This window comes from Aspergillus lucknowensis (assembly GCF_044049455.1).
Source record: "Aspergillus lucknowensis strain CBS 449.75 chromosome Unknown BJX67scaffold_2, whole genome shotgun sequence".
NCBI classification, from domain to species: domain Eukaryota; kingdom Fungi; phylum Ascomycota; class Eurotiomycetes; order Eurotiales; family Aspergillaceae; genus Aspergillus; species Aspergillus lucknowensis.
The window spans coordinates 1016807-1033969 of record NW_027263546.1 but is presented as its reverse complement, the minus strand read 5'-3'; the positions used below and the strand labels follow the sequence as shown (position 1 = coordinate 1033969).

Genomic DNA, 17163 nt, shown 5'->3' with positions numbered 1-17163 from the left:
TCGTACTCGTACCTTGTTATCGGTGGGACCATGGGACCGATAACACAAGCTCAGTCGGGAAATTCCTGGGCTCAACAAGTCTACCCTTTGTCATGTTCTTGTTCTTACCCAGAGAGTGAGGAACAATATTTTTATTTCTCAGTCTGATGCTCCTTGCTATTACTTTTTGCTTCTCGTGCCGCCAGACCAATCCCGGTCATCCCTGCATCTTTCCTCCTGAGCATCAGCACCAGAATTCTTCAATGGTAGATCCCGTTTGAGCAGACCCTCCAACGGTGGGTTATGATCCGAAGAATAAAGTAGATTATTAAGGAAGGCCATAACCTCGAGCTTATTACCTGATAAACTCTTTGCTCAGAGGGACTTTTGCCTACCTTACTCAGGAGGCCCGGCCGAAAGCCAGTATTTGCTTCCGATATCGTTCGGTCAAGTTCTCCGGAAGCATGTTTGAAGAGCACTCACATCATCCGAAGAGATCGTGGGATGAGCTCCAAGCTGCCTCAAGTGACGAAATTCTTAAAACAGCAAGGGGCAGAGGCCGCAAGAGCACCACAAGCATACTCCTGCACGTCGTAGCACTTAGCAGGTAATATCAGACAAGTCTGTTGGATCTCGTTTGGTCTACGGGAGCGACAGAGTAGCAGAGAAGACACGAATGCAATCGTGCATTTTCCGTGTCACACCAATTGACTAAATCATTGGCGCTCATGCAGGACACTTTTCGAGCCACCCTGTGCCGGGAACCTGGGTCTGCAACCAGACGATCTGACAGGAGTTCCGATCTCTTGTTATTTATGCTCACTGTCGCAACCTCGAACTGCGTCCGCACCGCAGGGTGGAACTAAGTGTTGCGGTTGATGAGTTTGACTGCCAGTGGCTGGGATCAAATGGGTGGCTGGTGGACGGTGATTGGCCCGCTTCCGATGTCGCTGCCTCAGGCTCGAAGAGCGCCCCGTGCCTTGACTTCAGCCCAACTCGGATGCAGCCACACGCCTATCAGGGTCTTGCTTCAACCATCTTCTCCATCTCAAGCAGCTTCTTTGCATCCCTTCTCAGTTGAGGCCCTACTGTTTCGCTATTCGGCCATATCCTTCTCTCAGCGCTGCGCGTCATCCCCTTTTCGTACTTCTATTCTACTATAGCTCATATTGTCTCGATCCTCGCTCTCCACAACGCTGTCGGCACAATATCCTCCTCCTTCCACGTTCTCGGGCCTCGACAAGCCCTTTCACTTAAATTCAGTTTATTCAGCCCCATCGCCCTAGAATTTATGCGCACATGCAGACCGTTTCGAGCACTTCCTCTCGTTCCAACCGAAGCCCCTCTGCCCAGCATTTCTACTCCGGCTCTGCGGGGAGTGGCGTCGATGCTGCCATGATTTCCCAGTCCCCTGCGCCGCGCAGCTCATCGAGCTCGACGAGATCTCAATCCTCAAGGAACGCGTTGGTAAGTTTATTCTAACTCGGATGGTGCTTTGTTCACTATGGGTAACCGGGCATACCCACAGCCAAACGGACAAATATCACAGATAGAGAAAAGCGTTACACATCTCCTCGTCGCAACCAAGCAGCTTCTGGAGACATTAACGCAATGGTCCCGCAGGCAAGTTTCAGAAAGTGAGGTTTCGGACGTATACGTACGGCTAGGATACGAGTTCAATCTCGCCTGTCGCGCCTTCAACGCAATCGGAGTGGACACTTCAGACCTCGGTCCCGTACCTGATCTCCTCCGCACAATCCTCGAAGATACGCTCAGCCAAGATGCTTCACCGCAAAGTCTCGATGTCTTCCTCCCACGCATTCGTGATATCATCATTAATCTCCTCCATGGACTTAAGAGGAAGCAAGCGCGCCTGCGCTCACGGCAACAGAAAGAAGAAGGTCGGACGCAATCGAACCGGCAAGCGAGCGCTGGCAGTGTAACAAGCGCAGCGGTCAACCAGACATATGAAGAGACCTTCTCTGTGGCAACATCTCCGAAACGACCAGGTCGCACCCGTTACGATAGCAGCGGATCACCAGAAGATAATCCGCAAGGGACGCCTCGGTCACCGACCGAAGCAAGGTCGGGAAGCTTCTCAGAACGGGAGGCATCGAGGCGGGAAGCGCAGAATGCGTTAACTCAGCCAGCAGAGAACGACAGCCTCATGACCTCCAAGGGGTCAACGCTGACATCCAACATCTCTGGGTATCCTCCACCGCCGCCTCCTCCCAAGCAGGATAATGCGATAGGTGCTCTGCAGAGAAGTGGGGAGTTGGAACGTCGCGCATCTCGGAGATTCTCTGCGTATCAAATCCAAAAACATCTAGGAGCGTCGTCCAACGGAGTTCCCGTCATTCCGACGCAGAACTCGCCCCTTCCCAATCGGGGCCGCGACGTTCGAGAATCTTTGAACGCCGTTCGTCTACGCGGATCGTACGCCCATGGACGGCAGCGATCGACGAACCGGTCCCATGGAACCATCGATATGAAGGCGTCGCAACAACAACTCCCAAGTAGCGCTACTCCGAACCAAGATCCTGTGAAACCTCGCATTGAGCCTCGCGCGGAACCTGTCATAAATGGGATTCCGCCCACTGAGAACGAGCCCCGGAAACCAGGGAAAGATATGTTGGATGGCGCCACCGAACGACCGCCGGTTCTGCCGCCAACTCCACAAGAACCAACCCTTGCGGACGCTTTTGAACCACTCAAGGACGCTGAACCTCGTGCAGAACAAGGCCCAGAAACACCAAAATCAAGTTATCGACACCATACGACTGCGACCTCAACTCCACCACAATCCACACAATTCTCACCTGAACAGCCGTCTCCTGGGAAGGAGCTGACTTTGTTCCTACAATATAGAAGCAAGATCAAGAAATACATGCTCCCCGAAGGCCCCACTGGTTTGACGATTGGGAGACTTCAGCTGGCCTTTATAGAGAAGTTCGCTTGGAATACCCACAACAACGGCGTTGACCTGCCGGAAATCTATATTCAGGATCCTATTTCAGGTATTAGGCATGAATTGGAGGATCTAAGCGATGTAAAAGACCGGTCTGTTCTTGTCCTAAATGTCGATGCGCTTGATGAGGTCAAGAAACACTTTGATGATGAGTTTGGGGGCGTTCGCCGTTTACTGGAGGGTGTCAAAGGTGCACTGGATGGGCAGGAAAGTATGATGCATCGCGTTTCCGATCGGCAGTTGGAGACAGTAAAGGAAATTGCACGCCTTGCCGCTGCACCTTCCCCCTCTGCGCCCGGACGCGCAGCTGCTGGAGAGCCCCAGAAGACACCCATCTCCGGAAGTGCTAGTCAGCTATCAGAACTATCAAGCTTGCGGCGCGATCTTGCCGTGCTCCGACAAACGTACTCTAACTTCTCGTCAGACATTGCAACATCAATGAGTGCGATTAGGTCCAAAGCAGAAAGCGTCAAATCTTCAGCCACCGACGCCTCTGTACCGTCGTTTGAAGGAGATGCAGGTCGTGCACGGGTTAATTCAAAAAAGAAGGAGCTTGCCGAAGAGTCCGAGCGCCTTGTTTCCCGTGTCGATGATCTTCAAGACCTCATTGAGGACCTGCGTAAAGACGTCGTTACTCGAGGAGTTCGACCTCTTCCGGCACAACTGGAGACCGTTGGCAAAGATCTCAGTTCCGCTACCAAAGAGATCAAGAAAATGAAAGAGTTCCTCAAACGGGAGAAACCGGTTTGGACCAAAATCTGGGAAAAGGAACTGCAGCTCGTGTGTGAAGAGCGTGACCAGCTCACCATGCAGGAGGAACTTGCTGCTGACCTGGACGACGACCTCGAAAAGGCAGCCCAGACTTTTGCTCTTGTCGAGCAAGCGACTAAGGAGCAAGCCATGCATAATGCTAACGGTACTCCTACACTGCGAAATACTTCACGGAATTTGGTGATTGATCCGACAGTCGATCCCATGAAGGCAAAGGACGGTGTCCTCGGTGAAGTCCGTGCCCTCCAACCAAACCATGAGTCTCGGTTGGAGGCCATCGAGAGAGCAGAGAAGGCCCGGCAGAAAGAATTGGAGGCACGTCGCGTCGGCCTTTTCCAGAAGGAATTGGGGAAATTCGTCCAGGAGGGCAAATTAAAAAAGAGCGGTGGTTTCGAAGAAGCCGAACGGCTCCGTCGAGCCAAAGATGAGCGCATCCGCAAGGAGGTGTGGGAAACAGTACAAGCCCGGGCAGCAGAGATTGACAAGACGGAAGCAGAAGCATCTTCCATTGCAGAACCATCCGAGACCACATCACCTGACGACACCGAAAACGCCGGATCACCAAAAGGAAAAGCCGCAGTGCCTGACAAAGATAGTACCGGTGGGGAAGATGAAGACGAAAAGACCCCGGGAACCAGCCCAAGAGCAGACTCGGGGGTTCAATAGACATGTACGGCCCACTTCACCGTTTTCAAACACCCATTTCATAGGCTGTGCTCATACAATTCCTTTCTTTCCCTTGGTTTTTTATGTAGTATCTTTCCCTCTTTTTCAGCCTTTCTTTGTCGATTGCACTCTGTTTTGGATTGAAAAGGTTTCTCTCTCTTCGGACATGATTCGAGTTGCCGAAGATTCCTTTTACTCGCTTGAATATTGACGATACCCTGCCACCACTCGGTCGCCCGTTACGAGCATTATGATATACGGGAAGACTTGAACGGATCTCCTGATATCTGTTATCTTGTGTTACACAATTTATCTCATTGCTTCACGAACCTATCTCTAACCAACACTAGACGTACTGCACTAAAAGGTGGCATAATCTGTACAGTGTTCAAGATCCGATTATAGAGACCTTCAAGGTCTTTGATCAAAAAGGGTTATAAAAAGTAAGTGGCCAGTGCCGGGCTCGAGAAGCAGCCTTATCGGTGTTAACAATACGTGATAATTGGGGGTTGTCAATGGAAAGTCACGGTTGTTTTGTCCCGATACCGTGGCATTCCCCCCCGTTACACTGTGGTGCCCATCCACGACTTTACCGCATCGGGCCTCCTCTTCCATCCCAGTATAACACCGCACGCCGGCGGCTCCATCTTGAGTCTGCGACAGAACTCGCGAGAGAGAGGACATAAAAGCGGGCCTCGCAGCCTGCTCGTCGTCTTCACCTTTCGATCAGTCTTCGCTTACAGTCTCCGCAGCGGACCTGGATCTTCCATGTCATCCTCGAAGAGCAATCCGAAAGGGCGTTGGCCGTCGTCGACTAGAATGCCTTCCTCCAGGAGCCAGATCCAGAAAACTTAGAGCGCAGATGAGTTATCTATACAGAGACTTTGTAGAATAGAAGTGAAAATCCTTTTGCAAAAGACATCAGAACCTCACATGACAAGAGATCAACAAATTGGCCTTGATAGATAATCGCTTGACACAAGCTTTCGAGGAAAATGAGGCCAAACATACTTGACAGTGTGTGAAGTATTCAGAGAACGAAATGGACAAAAAAGGAATCTGACCAGACTGGATCCCAGGACCTTGTCGGTGTTAACGACACGTGATCACCAACTAAAGCACCCGGCCAGGATTGGATGTTTGAATCCAAAAAATCCCCTAATGAATTCACGAAGTCTTAAAAACTAAAAGAAACGGTTCCATTGACAGACAGCGCATTTACTCAGAGTAGTCTCGAAGAATAAATGGATTGATTGCTACCTGGCCTTCCAGCTTCCGCCCGTGGTCAAGGAGCGACTCAAGTGCGGTCAACTCGTGTACTGCTCCCGCGAAAGGTCTCGGTCCTGAATTTCTCGCCATTGAAGATAAATGAGCCACGGAGGTGCGAGCTCACTTAGTGTTTTCTTTATTTCATTGCCACTCAGCAAACACGAATACTCAGGTATCAGTCTAAATCAAAAAGCAAGAAACAACACCACCACTCTGCTCCCCCCTCCTCACCCAACAATGCAAAAGGTGTCTTACAGTGCATGCGCCGCCACAATCGGACCTCCAGATGGCTCTTGAACGACAGCCAGGGCAGATAAGCCCTGTTCCCTTGCCTCAGTCAAGGCAGGTAGAGGCAAGGGGAGAGTCAGGTCACCACCTTCCCACACGCCAACCTTCGAGACTGTCTTCACAACATTTATGTGCTTCAGCTTCTTCCACCTGTTCACTCCCTTCCCAATCCTGACTGTCTGCGTCTTGGGCTCGTAATAAATAAGCAGGATTTCATGAGCCACACTCTCAGACCGATCAGTATCGATCCTCAGCTCCGTATCGTTCGCATCAAGCAGAATGTTCCAACCTTTCTCAGACCTGATATGCCGCGCCTGATCCACAAGCGCCCGTACATCGTTAGCGTATTCCCCAGTCCCATCAGTAACACCATCAAAGACAATCTGGGGAGTGAAAACAGAGTTCCGCCCCCACTTTGTCACGTATGCCCTCTGTCGGGAATCCCATTGCTTCGAGGCAAAGGTGTCCTGCCACTCTGTGCGGTCGAAGTAAGTTACATCGAACGTAACGAACGCAATATTAGTGTCATGCTGCACGGCCTCGTGGATTTTCGGGACATTCTTGACGCTAAATTTGCAGCCTTGGGATTGGAAGAGCTCGGCGACGACGAGGGGTTGGACATCGAGGAAGCACGCGCTCGTGTGAACGTGGTCAAGGTCATCGAGGAGTATCTCGCTGCATGCTAGGGGAACTTTGTTCTTGCGACGAAAGACCTTTCTGACTGCGTTTGCCAGCGCCGCCATCTTGATTTCAAAGAGACTTGCGAAGGAAAGGGAAGCGAAATGGCACAGGGGTATCAATGAAGCCGGACTGGCTGAGGGAGAAGTTGTGATGAGGTGTCAGAAGTCTATCAGAAATCCTTCTTCTCTCCTGCATTAAATAAGTTTTCTCGTCCGGACGACGAGCACCTCTTGAGAGATCCTCTCGCTACTCAAGATCCGTCAGTGGATGTTACGATAGCGCCAACAACTCAGCCTCAAATCGTTTTCCCAGTCTCGGCGTCACCTTCAGCCCAAGATGCCCCGAGATGCGCGGCGAGCATTGGCTGGTGATGGACCCCATAATCATCCTCTGCACCTGGAAGAAGATCCCTGCCCATTTCCCTGAGGCCTGTCGCGCGATCAGCACGCAAAATTGCACAAATTTCATCTAGGGTCACAGAGCTGAAAGACCAAGTCTGCCTTGAACCTTCAGCTGCCTTTCAGCCCCTTCGGAGGAGCTGCTTGAAGCGGTACTCTGCTGCGAGCAGGGCAGCTTAGCGAGGCGATGAAGTGTTGGGTGCTTTGATAGTGTAAACATGTCTTATCCTGATTTGGTTAGAAGCATCAGCAAGGTTGGTGAACCTTAACCTTGGAACTTCACAAACGCATCCTGATTCGAAGAGCGGGCAATCCAACCCGATTGGGGATAGCGGCTAGTGTTCCACGAGGATGTTGTGAGGACGAGATGAGATGATGCAGAGTTCTTCTTGCCTTCGCAAGTCTGATGGCCGTTTTTTTTTCGGTGACTTTAACAAGAGCAAGAGAGATGTGAGTGTCTGTATTTATACCTTCCAGGATTGAACGCTTTTTATACTGTTTTCCTGCCGGTGGGCTCCTCGTTCCCAGGGCGTCCCAGGGTGATATCGAAGTTAGAAGCATCAACACATCTCTGCCGATGAAGGGGTTGGAGAGATTTATCGCCACGGTTTGACGGAAATGCCGTACATAGGCATGGAATTTGGTGACAAACTTGGAACAGGGGATTTGAGGATGCTCAGCAGCATCATAACTATATGGGTGATGATGTATATTCCGTTAAGAAAAGGCTCAAGCTTCAAAATAGTATTAAGACCTGAAAGAAGAACATCAACCTTCTATTCTAGTAAGCCCCAGATAATACTAGTAGTTAGAGTTAGGTAGTTGCCAGTCTTTACCATGTCAAATTTACTCTATGACAAAAATCTACTTCCACGTTTCCCTATTGTTGTCGACCGTCATCGATCTCGGTTGACGAAACAATTCATTCATCCAACTATATTAGGATCAGCCAGTACCATTGCTTCACTACCTCCTAATATCGCTTCAACTGTTTATTCATTTTGCTTCACTCTTTCAATCACTCTTTCCTAATATGGCTATCGTGAAGCTCTATCGGAGGTCTCCTTGCAGGTATAAATATTGCTCGATATAGTAGGCCTTCGTCAGCAACTCAGATTCTTCTTCCTCTTTCATCCCCTATGATTGCTTACCTTATCGCGCTGAATCATCTGGATCTCCCCGTGGCTCGCACCTCCGTGGCTCATACTTGTGTTTACTATTTCTGGTCAACACTACCACAAGCACACCCACACACCTATTAACACAAAATTTTGGTCCTGCCAAACCTTATCACTCTTATGTTATCCTCTTGTCTGAATTTTTCTCCTCCTCGCCGCCTTGGCCAAGGTTCAGGCAATTTTAAATGTCTATCTGCAAATTCTGGCATGGTAATCTGCGCATGCCACATCGCAGGCGTAAAAAACAATCCACCCTTCCCAAGTTCGAGGCGAGAGTCAAGAACAACAGGCCGCAAGAACAAGACAAGACAAATTATTTTGCAAAGATGGGTGGAATCCAGCTAACACGTCGCCTTAACCGTGGTCAAGCCTCTGACCAGATTGCCAAAATAACCCGGAGTCTCTACTCTCTCCCATCCTCTCACATCTCCTGCGAGCTCTTGGACCGCTTTAGTATCGCCTCGGAACAGCTTGTGCTTGGTAATTTTGGCGCAGAAAAGCACTAGTTCCAACCTCAGCCGGTTGCATGGGTGAAGAGCCATCCGCCCGACAGGACGATCCGCAAGTCAAAAAGCGATTGCGGGGGGGGAGCGTTTCTGGCCCATACAGGGCAGGGACTTGATTACAGAAGAGGCGGTGCGAACAGTCTCGCCTCGCATCTCGTCATCGAGTTTTGCAGGGACTGCCAGCTCCCGAAGGAATCTGGAACTCTAGACATGCGTGGGAAATCTCCACTCCACTAAGACGGGTCAACCCTTCTTAGTGAGGAGATATTCTGGTTGACAACATGCTATAGGGGTGGATCTCAACGTGAGTAGACTCTGACCATTGCCTACGTACTTCTAATTAAGTAAGCACCAGTCAGTTAACTTCGAGTTTAGTGACCCCGATAATGGAGTAATATGAAGCCGGTTTATGACGCTCTGGTCTTCGCCGCCGGGCAGGACCCTAACCCGCTCGCCTCGTGGGCTACGGAAATTGACCAGGTTTGGGCTCGCGATCCCGAAGTCGACGGAGAGGACCTTCTCGAGCCGCACGTCATCGCCACTCTCATCCTCAATCATCCGCCTGAGCCCGACCTCCTCCGCACGGAGCTTCTGATAGCGCTGGGGATTACACACACGCGGTTGGGCGTGTTCAAGCAACATGAAATTGCCCCGGTATAATCCTTCTTTCATATATCCAGCTTCTCCTTTCTGCTTTCAATGCTGACGATCCCTCTGTAGCCCTAGGTCATGCTAGTTTCATGCGTCAACGGATGAAAGGATCTGGTCATCCAAGAACACTACAAACCCGGCCAGCTCATCGTCCTCAAGAGCAAAATATGCCCTTTTGAGTCGCCGCAGGCGAGGACGAAAACATTCCCTTGTTTTTGGCGTATTTTGCAAGCCAGCTGGCGGGGAATACCAGACATATGCAGCCAGAGCTGGTGGGAAAGCGATTAGAGGCGGCAGGAAGATGCAATATTCTTTTTTCTTCCCCGGAAGTATACATCGCGCTCTGTTTCATTTCAGTTCACATTAGCGCCGTAATTCAACTTATGCCAGCTCCAATAGCTTGCCCTGATCCCCCCTATCATACTTACATATACATTTGTACATTGTGCCAACGATACGAAAAGGATTCTCGGACTGCGTCTCTCTTGTCGGCCCGCAGAGAATTCTTCTAGAAGGTCCTGCGCATCGATAGTTGTTTGCAAGAAGCCTCCCGATAAAGGAAGAAATGCAGAGAATCTGCAGGAGCAAAAAACTCCAAAGGGGAACAGCGAAGCTAGAATATACTATGCAGGTGGGGTTTACGCCTTCCCTTTGTTGTCATTGGTTAAATATAGGGAACTTTTCCATAATATATTCCGTACCTTTTCTTATCATTATCAACTTCTCCTGTCTATTTTAGACCTTTCTAGTAGATCACTCTGCTTTTCCCACCAAATACTGGCCCTAGCCAACATGTCTTTGCAGTCGTCCGGGGCTGGAGGCCACAAACCCGGGTTAGGCAGAAATTTGGATGTGAGCCAAGGGCCAGATTTGGTTTTACACAGGATGCCGAAGATATTGCAAGGGAGCGGCAAAAGTCAACGCAGACTTTGCATAAACCATGGGTGACAAGATAGCCCAAATGCATCGCCAAGTCTTTTAGACGGCACTAGTCGTTGGAATAAATACAAGATGCCTTACACTAGCTCGCAAAGAGAGATCGCACAGAAGTACCCCAAGGTATGATAACGCCGTCAGTAAACCTACAGAGCTGATGATTTCCAGATAATGAGGACTTGGCAGAAGGTTGAAGGGAAACTCGAAGATGGGATGACAATAACTAGGTCTTTCAAGGTCAACCTCAATCTTCTGGAGGTTTTTGTTCACAACGCCAAGTGCCTGGTATGGCCCTAGGATCAGTTTAGACCATTGCTCGAGGCGGTACATTAGTTTGGATCACTTTGTGACTCATCTGCAATTGCGCAATACACGAACCACGGCCGTAGCTGGCCCAGCATACGCTACACAGTATGTGAATGGCCAAGAGACAAGGCTATTATTAGCAATGAGCCGAGAAAACTCCGAAATGGTACTCCAGCAGCGATGGCGAAACGCAATCACCCAAATCGACAAATGACATCAAGATCCAAGAGGTGCATTACAGGACTCCAATACAAAGCCGCTGCCAGGGGAGACTCCGGGGCCAGTCCAAGACGACAAACTTTCTCGATCAAGCGGCAGTGCAAAGAGGAGTTTCGGGCATGATGCATTCCAGATCCTACAGGAAAATGAGGATGATCGGCAACTTCTTCAGATATTTCAGGACTCCCTCCAACAGGAGTCTGAGGTGAAATCGGAGCCTTCGGATGACGGAGCCCACACATACCTCCTGAATACCATAGACGGGGAGAGGAAACTCTTAGAGGAGCAGGAATGGAAAATACGGGTGGGAGAAGCCACAATCAAGGTCCGCTCCACCATTGACAAAGTATCCAAAGTGCTGGCGTCCGCGCAGCACTATGTTGGCACTCTAGGTTCCATCGAACCTCACCCAGCTACGACCTCGGCAGGGCTAGGTATGTTTCCGCCGGCAAGTGATGCGGCCTAATTGCTACAAGCGCTTCAGCTAATCTTCCAGCGTAGCTTTTTACTCAAAGCTATAGACCAGCCACATTACCTTGTCAAACGTATCGAGTATATCGCGGATTATTGTCTATCGATTCTCCGTGATTGAACGGCTGTACCAAGAACAGGTCACTTCGGGCCTTAGTTCCACCGCGGATACCGCAAATCTGAGAAGCAAATTCGAAGAGGATCTAGTGAAGCTCTACGCGAGTATCCCACGATACAGTGTCGCACACTTTGTCATATGAACCGTTCCACAATTCGTCGTGTTGGTCGGGATATGATAAGTTGGGACAGCTGTACCACCGCCTTGGATTCCAAGTATAATCAGCCGATACTGATAAATTTAGTCTCCACTGTGTGGTTTAAATATGCCAGGGTTACTGATCTTCTTTCTGGGTCTACTTCGAGTGCCCGTCAGGTTATTCACCAGCTATTAAGGGACATAGCAGCCACCCCTCAACCATTAGGGTCAGACACGGTGGCTTCTACCCGACTCGCGACCTGTAGCAACCAACGAAAATCGTCAACGCATTCCAAATCCCAGCAACCCCCTACCCATCATGCCGGCCCGGCAGGATACTTGGGACATAGTATTATAGCGAGAAGGCCAAATTGGAATCGATTCAGTAGGGGACGAAAGGAAGCGTCAAACGCTGTTGTGCCGGCAGAGCTGTACTCTGTACTGTGAGGCAAAAAAAAGGGGAAAAAAGTCGGTTTCGGGGTCGCAGAGGGCGTGTCCAAAAAGACAAAAAAAATGGAAAAAGATAAGTGACCAGTGCCGGGCTCGATCCGGCGACCTTATCGGTGTTAACGATACGTGATAACCAACTACACCAACCGGCCGCTTGTTGGATGTTGAAACTTACAAAACTATAATGAAACCTACTTCTTGACGATCCTCCTCGAGTAGGTTACAAAAAAACCATCATGGCCACCAAAATTAACCTGAGGATATGCAGCGATCCGCTAAGATCTTCTTCATAGAAACTATATCTCCATTAGAGCCGGGGCAAGGGAACATTGTAATAGCAAAACAAGAAGGTACTCAAACATCACGTGAAAAACCGTCGTAGAGAAAGTGGAACAGAGGAAAATGACAGTAACGGCCAGCTGACTCAGTGCTTTCTATCCTTGCTATTGAAATTTCTCCTCCTAGGACACAGCAGTCGGCTCGAGACAGATTCATCCTCCGCCAAGCATGAATCCCTTGCAAATTCGAGCTCCCGGAGCTTTGTCAAGTGTGACTTGCGAGACCACAATATATCCGGCCGCCGAGGGTAGTCGGCAGGCTCGATACCACCGGCTCTCAGATCTTTCCACTTCTTTGACAGCGCTGCTTTCATAATGGTATGGATTGCAGTATCAGTCGGAATAAAGCAACAGTGTCTCTTCGCGCAGTTCTTGCGTCCCCGAATCGGGATTACGTACCTGCTCAGAGTCTCGGACGTCCAGCGTGGCTTTTTGTCTACGAAACAGTACGCCTTGCAACTTCCTCAGACTGTTTCGACTTCCTGTTGAACCTCGCTGCGCTCCCCGGGCGAGTAGCAAAGCAAATAGTCCTCCCATCCAGCCGTTCGTAGGCATTGGAGACTCTGACGAGTTGCTACCCGGTAACCCTGGTTTGGGTCGACTGGAATGAGGTTTTCGAAACCCTTTGTAGCTGGAGAACAATTTGGATGACCACGGCCAGATAAGCGGTACCAGATAATGTATTTATTTGGGTTAGTTTTGGCGAAACAGGCAAATGCATCATCTAGCACTCTCTCACCACATTTTGCGCACTTGCGTCGCATAATATTGTATGGTTGAACACCAGGGATGATGAGCTTTTGGACACTTGAGTGTCTCTGCTTTTTCATCTTCGAGATATACCACACTGCTACCCTGAATACAACCTGTATCAGAGAGAGTTCCTCCAACGCTCCGAAGCTCCCATGTGCGGGTGATAGGAAACGATAGGCCGCAATTAGTTCCTCTTTGGAAGATATATGCGTTTGATCGATCTTACGCCCATCCTGATTTTGAATCCATGACAGGAATGACCCAGGTAGTTGCTCCCACTCTAATACATCGTCCCATTCAGATACAAGGGACGACGGAATGTTTCATTGGGCTATGCTGCGAAAGGATATTGTGTCCATGAATATGTGTCCAACAGCTTCAAGACGTGTCATGTTTATATGCGTCAACTTATTGTTGTGCTATAATAACTAGATAGCAATGAGCAAGCGCATACTATCGACCTCTGGAAAGCTTGAATCTTACCTCCTTTTTAGTATCCCCTTCAATGATTCCTGAGAATGGTTGTTCAAAAGTTAGGCTGCCCCTTACCTGTTTCTGAATTCCCATCTCCTCGGAGAATACCTCAGCGGATAACTTGATCTTCTCATATCTCAGAAGGAAGGCGGCCTTTAGCTGAGCATCCGCCTCGGCTTCCAGTTGCAACACTAGCCCTCTGCTAATCTTATCAAACTGTCCGGAGATGGCCGGTGGATGAATATCCTTACGGAAGTTCTGGACGACTGATATGCGGCCCAACTTACTCGCCACAGCCAGGTACAGATCCTGTCTTTTAGCCTGAGTTTTTCTGAACCTTAGACCACTTTCCATGAAGCTTCCGTGGTAGAAGAAAAACTGCGGATGGGCAACAAATAGGACGAAACGTACGATAGTCTGACTTCCCATCTCCAAAAACAGCTCCGCTTCTCTGTAATTCCCCCATAGCTTTAGAGGGATGAGGTTTAACAATCAGTTCCTCCTTTCACGGACGTGTTTTCCTGGGAAGATCTCGACCTCATTGCGTTTCTGATGGAGCGCATGAACTCTTCGTGAACTTGTATGATATCTCTGCTATAGAATAAAAGAACATCCTCTGTCCGTTCGCGTCGGCAGATATGATTAAACAAAAGGCAACTTGCTGCAGACAACCCTGCTCTGTTGAGTTGCTGAATGGTCGGACCGGAATTGTTGTCTGTTTCCTGGTAGTACGCCTCCTTGACAGAGAACGTAGGGTTGTGCAGATGGCATGCAATTAAAGAATCGAGATCACCACTCGGATGAAGTAAAATGCTCTGAGGTCGTTCGGCTCCTAGGCGTCTCCATGTTGCAACTTCACGCTCTGTGAATTGGCGGAATTCGTTTGGAATACTGAAGCGGGACTCGGCTAGATAGTTTATGATTAGATTCATCACCAAGCTGGAAGACAGGGGGTGCTGCCTCTCTTCTGGCACTTCAGCTGATGGAGCATAGGCTCCAGTGCTCTCCAATTGGTTAGCTCTCTCTCATTGAGACGGGCTCTACTATCCAGAGGTCTTTAAAAATGTGATATGTGTGATTGGGCCAGCATTGCTCTTTCGGTGGTATCATTGCAAAACGAGGGATTTCCCGTCAATACCGGGAAAGAATCAGACAGCCTGCGGGATGGAGATGGGGATATTGGGCTAATGTGATTCCCAAGTTGGGGGGATTCTGTTCAGATGGGAGGACAAGAGGGATCTCGCAGGGCTTTGCGCGCATTTTCTTGTGTCACCTGGTTCCCACTTCGTTTCTCAGAGAACAGGCCAGCAGGGATATAAACAGAAGGATATATACTTATATACACATCCATTTGACTGAGGCTCCTGCAAATATCCGAGTAAGACTGTCCCCGACGTGTGAAATATATCATAGGCTCACTCAACACACTAGGAATGCGAATGGGAGCCGTCCTCGGAACACGTAGTTGCCGAAAAAATAAGATCGGAGCGCCTCTCCTGTCAAATTTTCCTAGACTCGACTATAATGGTATTATTTCATGGCGCCCGTTTTGCCGCTCTGCTGTGCGTCGAGATTGCGAGTCTTCAATTTTTTGAAGAAGCAAAAAACCAATTCGTAATTCAACGAATTGGCCGGTTGGTGTAGTTGGTTATCACGTATCGTTAACACCGATAAGGTCGCCGGATCGAGCCCGGCACTGGTCAACTTTCTTTTTCTCTTTCTTTTTGGTTTTCCCGCAAGCATTTCGGTACTGGCAATTCTTTCAACTTTTCCAGCCTTTTTTTTTTTTTTTTTTTTTTTTTTTTTTTTTTTTTTTTTTTTTTTTCCTTTCCAGTGACTCGGGTTCTTACCGGTATTTGGGATTTCTTACTCGATTATATTCTATTGCTATTGCTAAGTTGAATTCCGATATGACTCAAAACCAAAGCCCTGACATGCAACCTTGGAAGACCTGTCTCGGAACGTGCTCGGACAGAACCGCGAGTACAGACCAGGTCGGTAATTTTATCACTGGAGGAGTACATACTGTTTATGCACCTCATATGGGACTTGATTGCAAGCTGTCGGTATCGAGCGCTCTGGATTTGGACGGGCCTGTAGCTGTAACTAACGCAATTTACCACCCGAAAGGCTAGCAATTCTGAGAGGTCTTTTGCTAATGGGCGGAGCCATACATACCCCGGATTACGTGGATGTATGGTCGTGATATCCGATCAGGGCGGCGCCTCAAGCTCGAGTTAGGGCTGGCTGGGTCACTTGCACGACCGCAACCGACACGTGACCAAACCCGCTAACTTGAATAGGCATAGCACACTTATCGGATAAGAAAAAAGTTGCACTGGGGTCGAGCTCTGCTTGCGAACATCACTCCAACATCTCAGAAAAAAAAAGGAAAACATTTAACGGCCGTGATCCGCAGTCGTGAGCCATCAAATCCCAACCATGTCCGACGATACCTCTGCCGGTAAGTCCGCCCCCGTTTATAGAGGCACTGCTCTCTTTTCAAGCGAGAGGCAGCGAAAAAACTGACAAAATCTCCCCGTCTCCAGCTTGGCCCGTCGCCGACGAGGCCCTCAGCCAACAACTCCTCGACCTCGTCCAGCAAGCCAGCCACTACAGACAGCTGAAGAAGGGCGCGAACGAGACCACCAAGACCCTTAACCGCGGAACCTCCGAACTCGTCATCCTCGCCGCCGACACGACCCCTCTCCCCATCATTCTGCATCTGCCGCTCCTCTGCGAGGATAAGAACGTGCCTTACGTCTATGTCCCTAGTAAGCTCGCCCTGGGCCGTGCAACTGGTGTCTCACGCCCTGTTATCGCGACTAGCATTACGACCAACGAGGCTAGTGATTTGACCGCTCAGATTCGGGCTATCAAGGTTCAGGTTGAGAGGTTGATGATCTAAGCGGGGGATGAATGGGATACTTTGTAGCCTCGGTGTGACTTTGCCTGGTTGTTGTTGATGCGGCATCGTCGGGGGTTGTTTAGGGAGGGTGGATCTTCGGGATGATACTGCTCTTCCTCTGTTTCTTGGTTTACGGCACTTTCTGTGAGTCATTTAAGATATTGAGGAGAGCTTTAGGTGAATAAAGGATCTGGATTGAAATTTCCTCCTCTTCTTAGGATTTCTAACTCTGTAACATCCGATGAGCTGACCAACCGCCAAAGAACCGTATTATTCATTCAGACGCAATCGAAATCAAAATATCCTTGTTGAGGGTGGGTAGGTCGTCGGGAAGGAGGGTATCAAGGACCTGGCGCGCGTCGTCTGCGACGAGCGGTGTTTTTGAGGTATACTCGTCGACGCAATCACCTTCGGTAATGTCGAATTACCGAATGGCCCTGAACCCGTGCATACCCCTATGCAATGTCCCACCTCATATAAGCCTACCAGAGGCGCATCTACGACCACATGCACGACAATACCACCTAATGGGGTATCTTTTCCAAGCTAGGGCTTTGTAACTGCGGCTGTGAAGTGCGGAGTACTGAGTGGAGGGTCGCTGCGCAATCTGCAATTCAAGCTGCTATACTTTCTGTAAGTTTTATTTAGTTTTCACTGGGCAGTCTAGCATACGGCCGTAACATGTTCCCTCTTGGAA

At 49.4% G+C, this 17163-nt stretch overlaps 6 protein-coding genes and 3 non-coding genes across 9 annotated transcripts; 5 read left to right on the top strand and 4 right to left on the bottom strand.

Annotated features, from left to right (window-relative positions):
- The first annotated feature begins 1313 nt into the window (after positions 1-1313).
- Positions 1314-4590, top strand: BJX67DRAFT_101123 (formin-mediated actin nucleation enhancer). The gene has a single exon (XM_071024195.1). It carries the CDS (start codon positions 1484-1486, stop codon positions 4382-4384), a length of 2901 nt encoding a protein of 966 aa, XP_070891122.1. The 5' UTR covers positions 1314-1483; the 3' UTR covers positions 4385-4590.
- Positions 4591-5444: 854 nt separating this feature from the next.
- On the bottom strand, positions 5445-5512 carry BJX67DRAFT_t15. The gene has a single exon. It is a non-coding gene; the product is annotated as a tRNA-Val (tRNA).
- Positions 5513-5561: 49 nt separating this feature from the next.
- Positions 5562-7297, bottom strand: BJX67DRAFT_341620 (thioredoxin-like protein). Its single transcript, XM_071027914.1, has one exon. It carries the CDS (start codon positions 6682-6684, stop codon positions 5905-5907), a length of 780 nt encoding a protein of 259 aa, XP_070891121.1. The 5' UTR covers positions 6685-7297; the 3' UTR covers positions 5562-5904.
- Positions 7298-7339: 42 nt separating this feature from the next.
- BJX67DRAFT_341619 (uncharacterized protein) lies at positions 7340-7849 on the top strand (the record flags this gene model as incomplete). Its single annotated transcript, XM_071027913.1, has 1 exon — positions 7340-7849. A coding segment is annotated over exon 1 (200 nt), but the record flags the coding sequence as incomplete, so codon positions are not given.
- Positions 7850-9100: 1251 nt separating this feature from the next.
- Positions 9101-9460, top strand: BJX67DRAFT_376974 (uncharacterized protein; the record flags this gene model as incomplete). The annotated part of the gene is made up of 2 exons (XM_071031993.1): positions 9101-9358; positions 9431-9460. 2 exons carry the CDS (start codon positions 9101-9103, stop codon positions 9458-9460), a joined length of 288 nt encoding a protein of 95 aa, XP_070891119.1.
- Positions 9461-9962: 502 nt separating this feature from the next.
- Positions 9963-10768, bottom strand: BJX67DRAFT_341617 (uncharacterized protein). Its single transcript, XM_071027912.1, has one exon. The coding sequence runs from the start codon at positions 10619-10621 to the stop codon at positions 10334-10336; it is 288 nt and encodes a 95-aa protein (XP_070891118.1). The 5' UTR covers positions 10622-10768; the 3' UTR covers positions 9963-10333.
- Positions 10769-12071: 1303 nt separating this feature from the next.
- On the bottom strand, positions 12072-12145 carry BJX67DRAFT_t14. Its single transcript has one exon. It is a non-coding gene; the product is annotated as a tRNA-Val (tRNA).
- A 3042-nt stretch (positions 12146-15187) lies between these two features.
- Positions 15188-15261, top strand: BJX67DRAFT_t16. The gene has a single exon. It is a non-coding gene; the product is annotated as a tRNA-Val (tRNA).
- Positions 15262-16000: 739 nt separating this feature from the next.
- BJX67DRAFT_376973 (50S ribosomal protein L30e-like protein) lies at positions 16001-16466 on the top strand (the record flags this gene model as incomplete). Its single annotated transcript, XM_071031992.1, has 2 exons — positions 16001-16022; positions 16108-16466. 2 exons carry the CDS (start codon positions 16001-16003, stop codon positions 16464-16466), a joined length of 381 nt encoding a protein of 126 aa, XP_070891117.1.
- Positions 16467-17163: the final 697 nt, after the last annotated feature.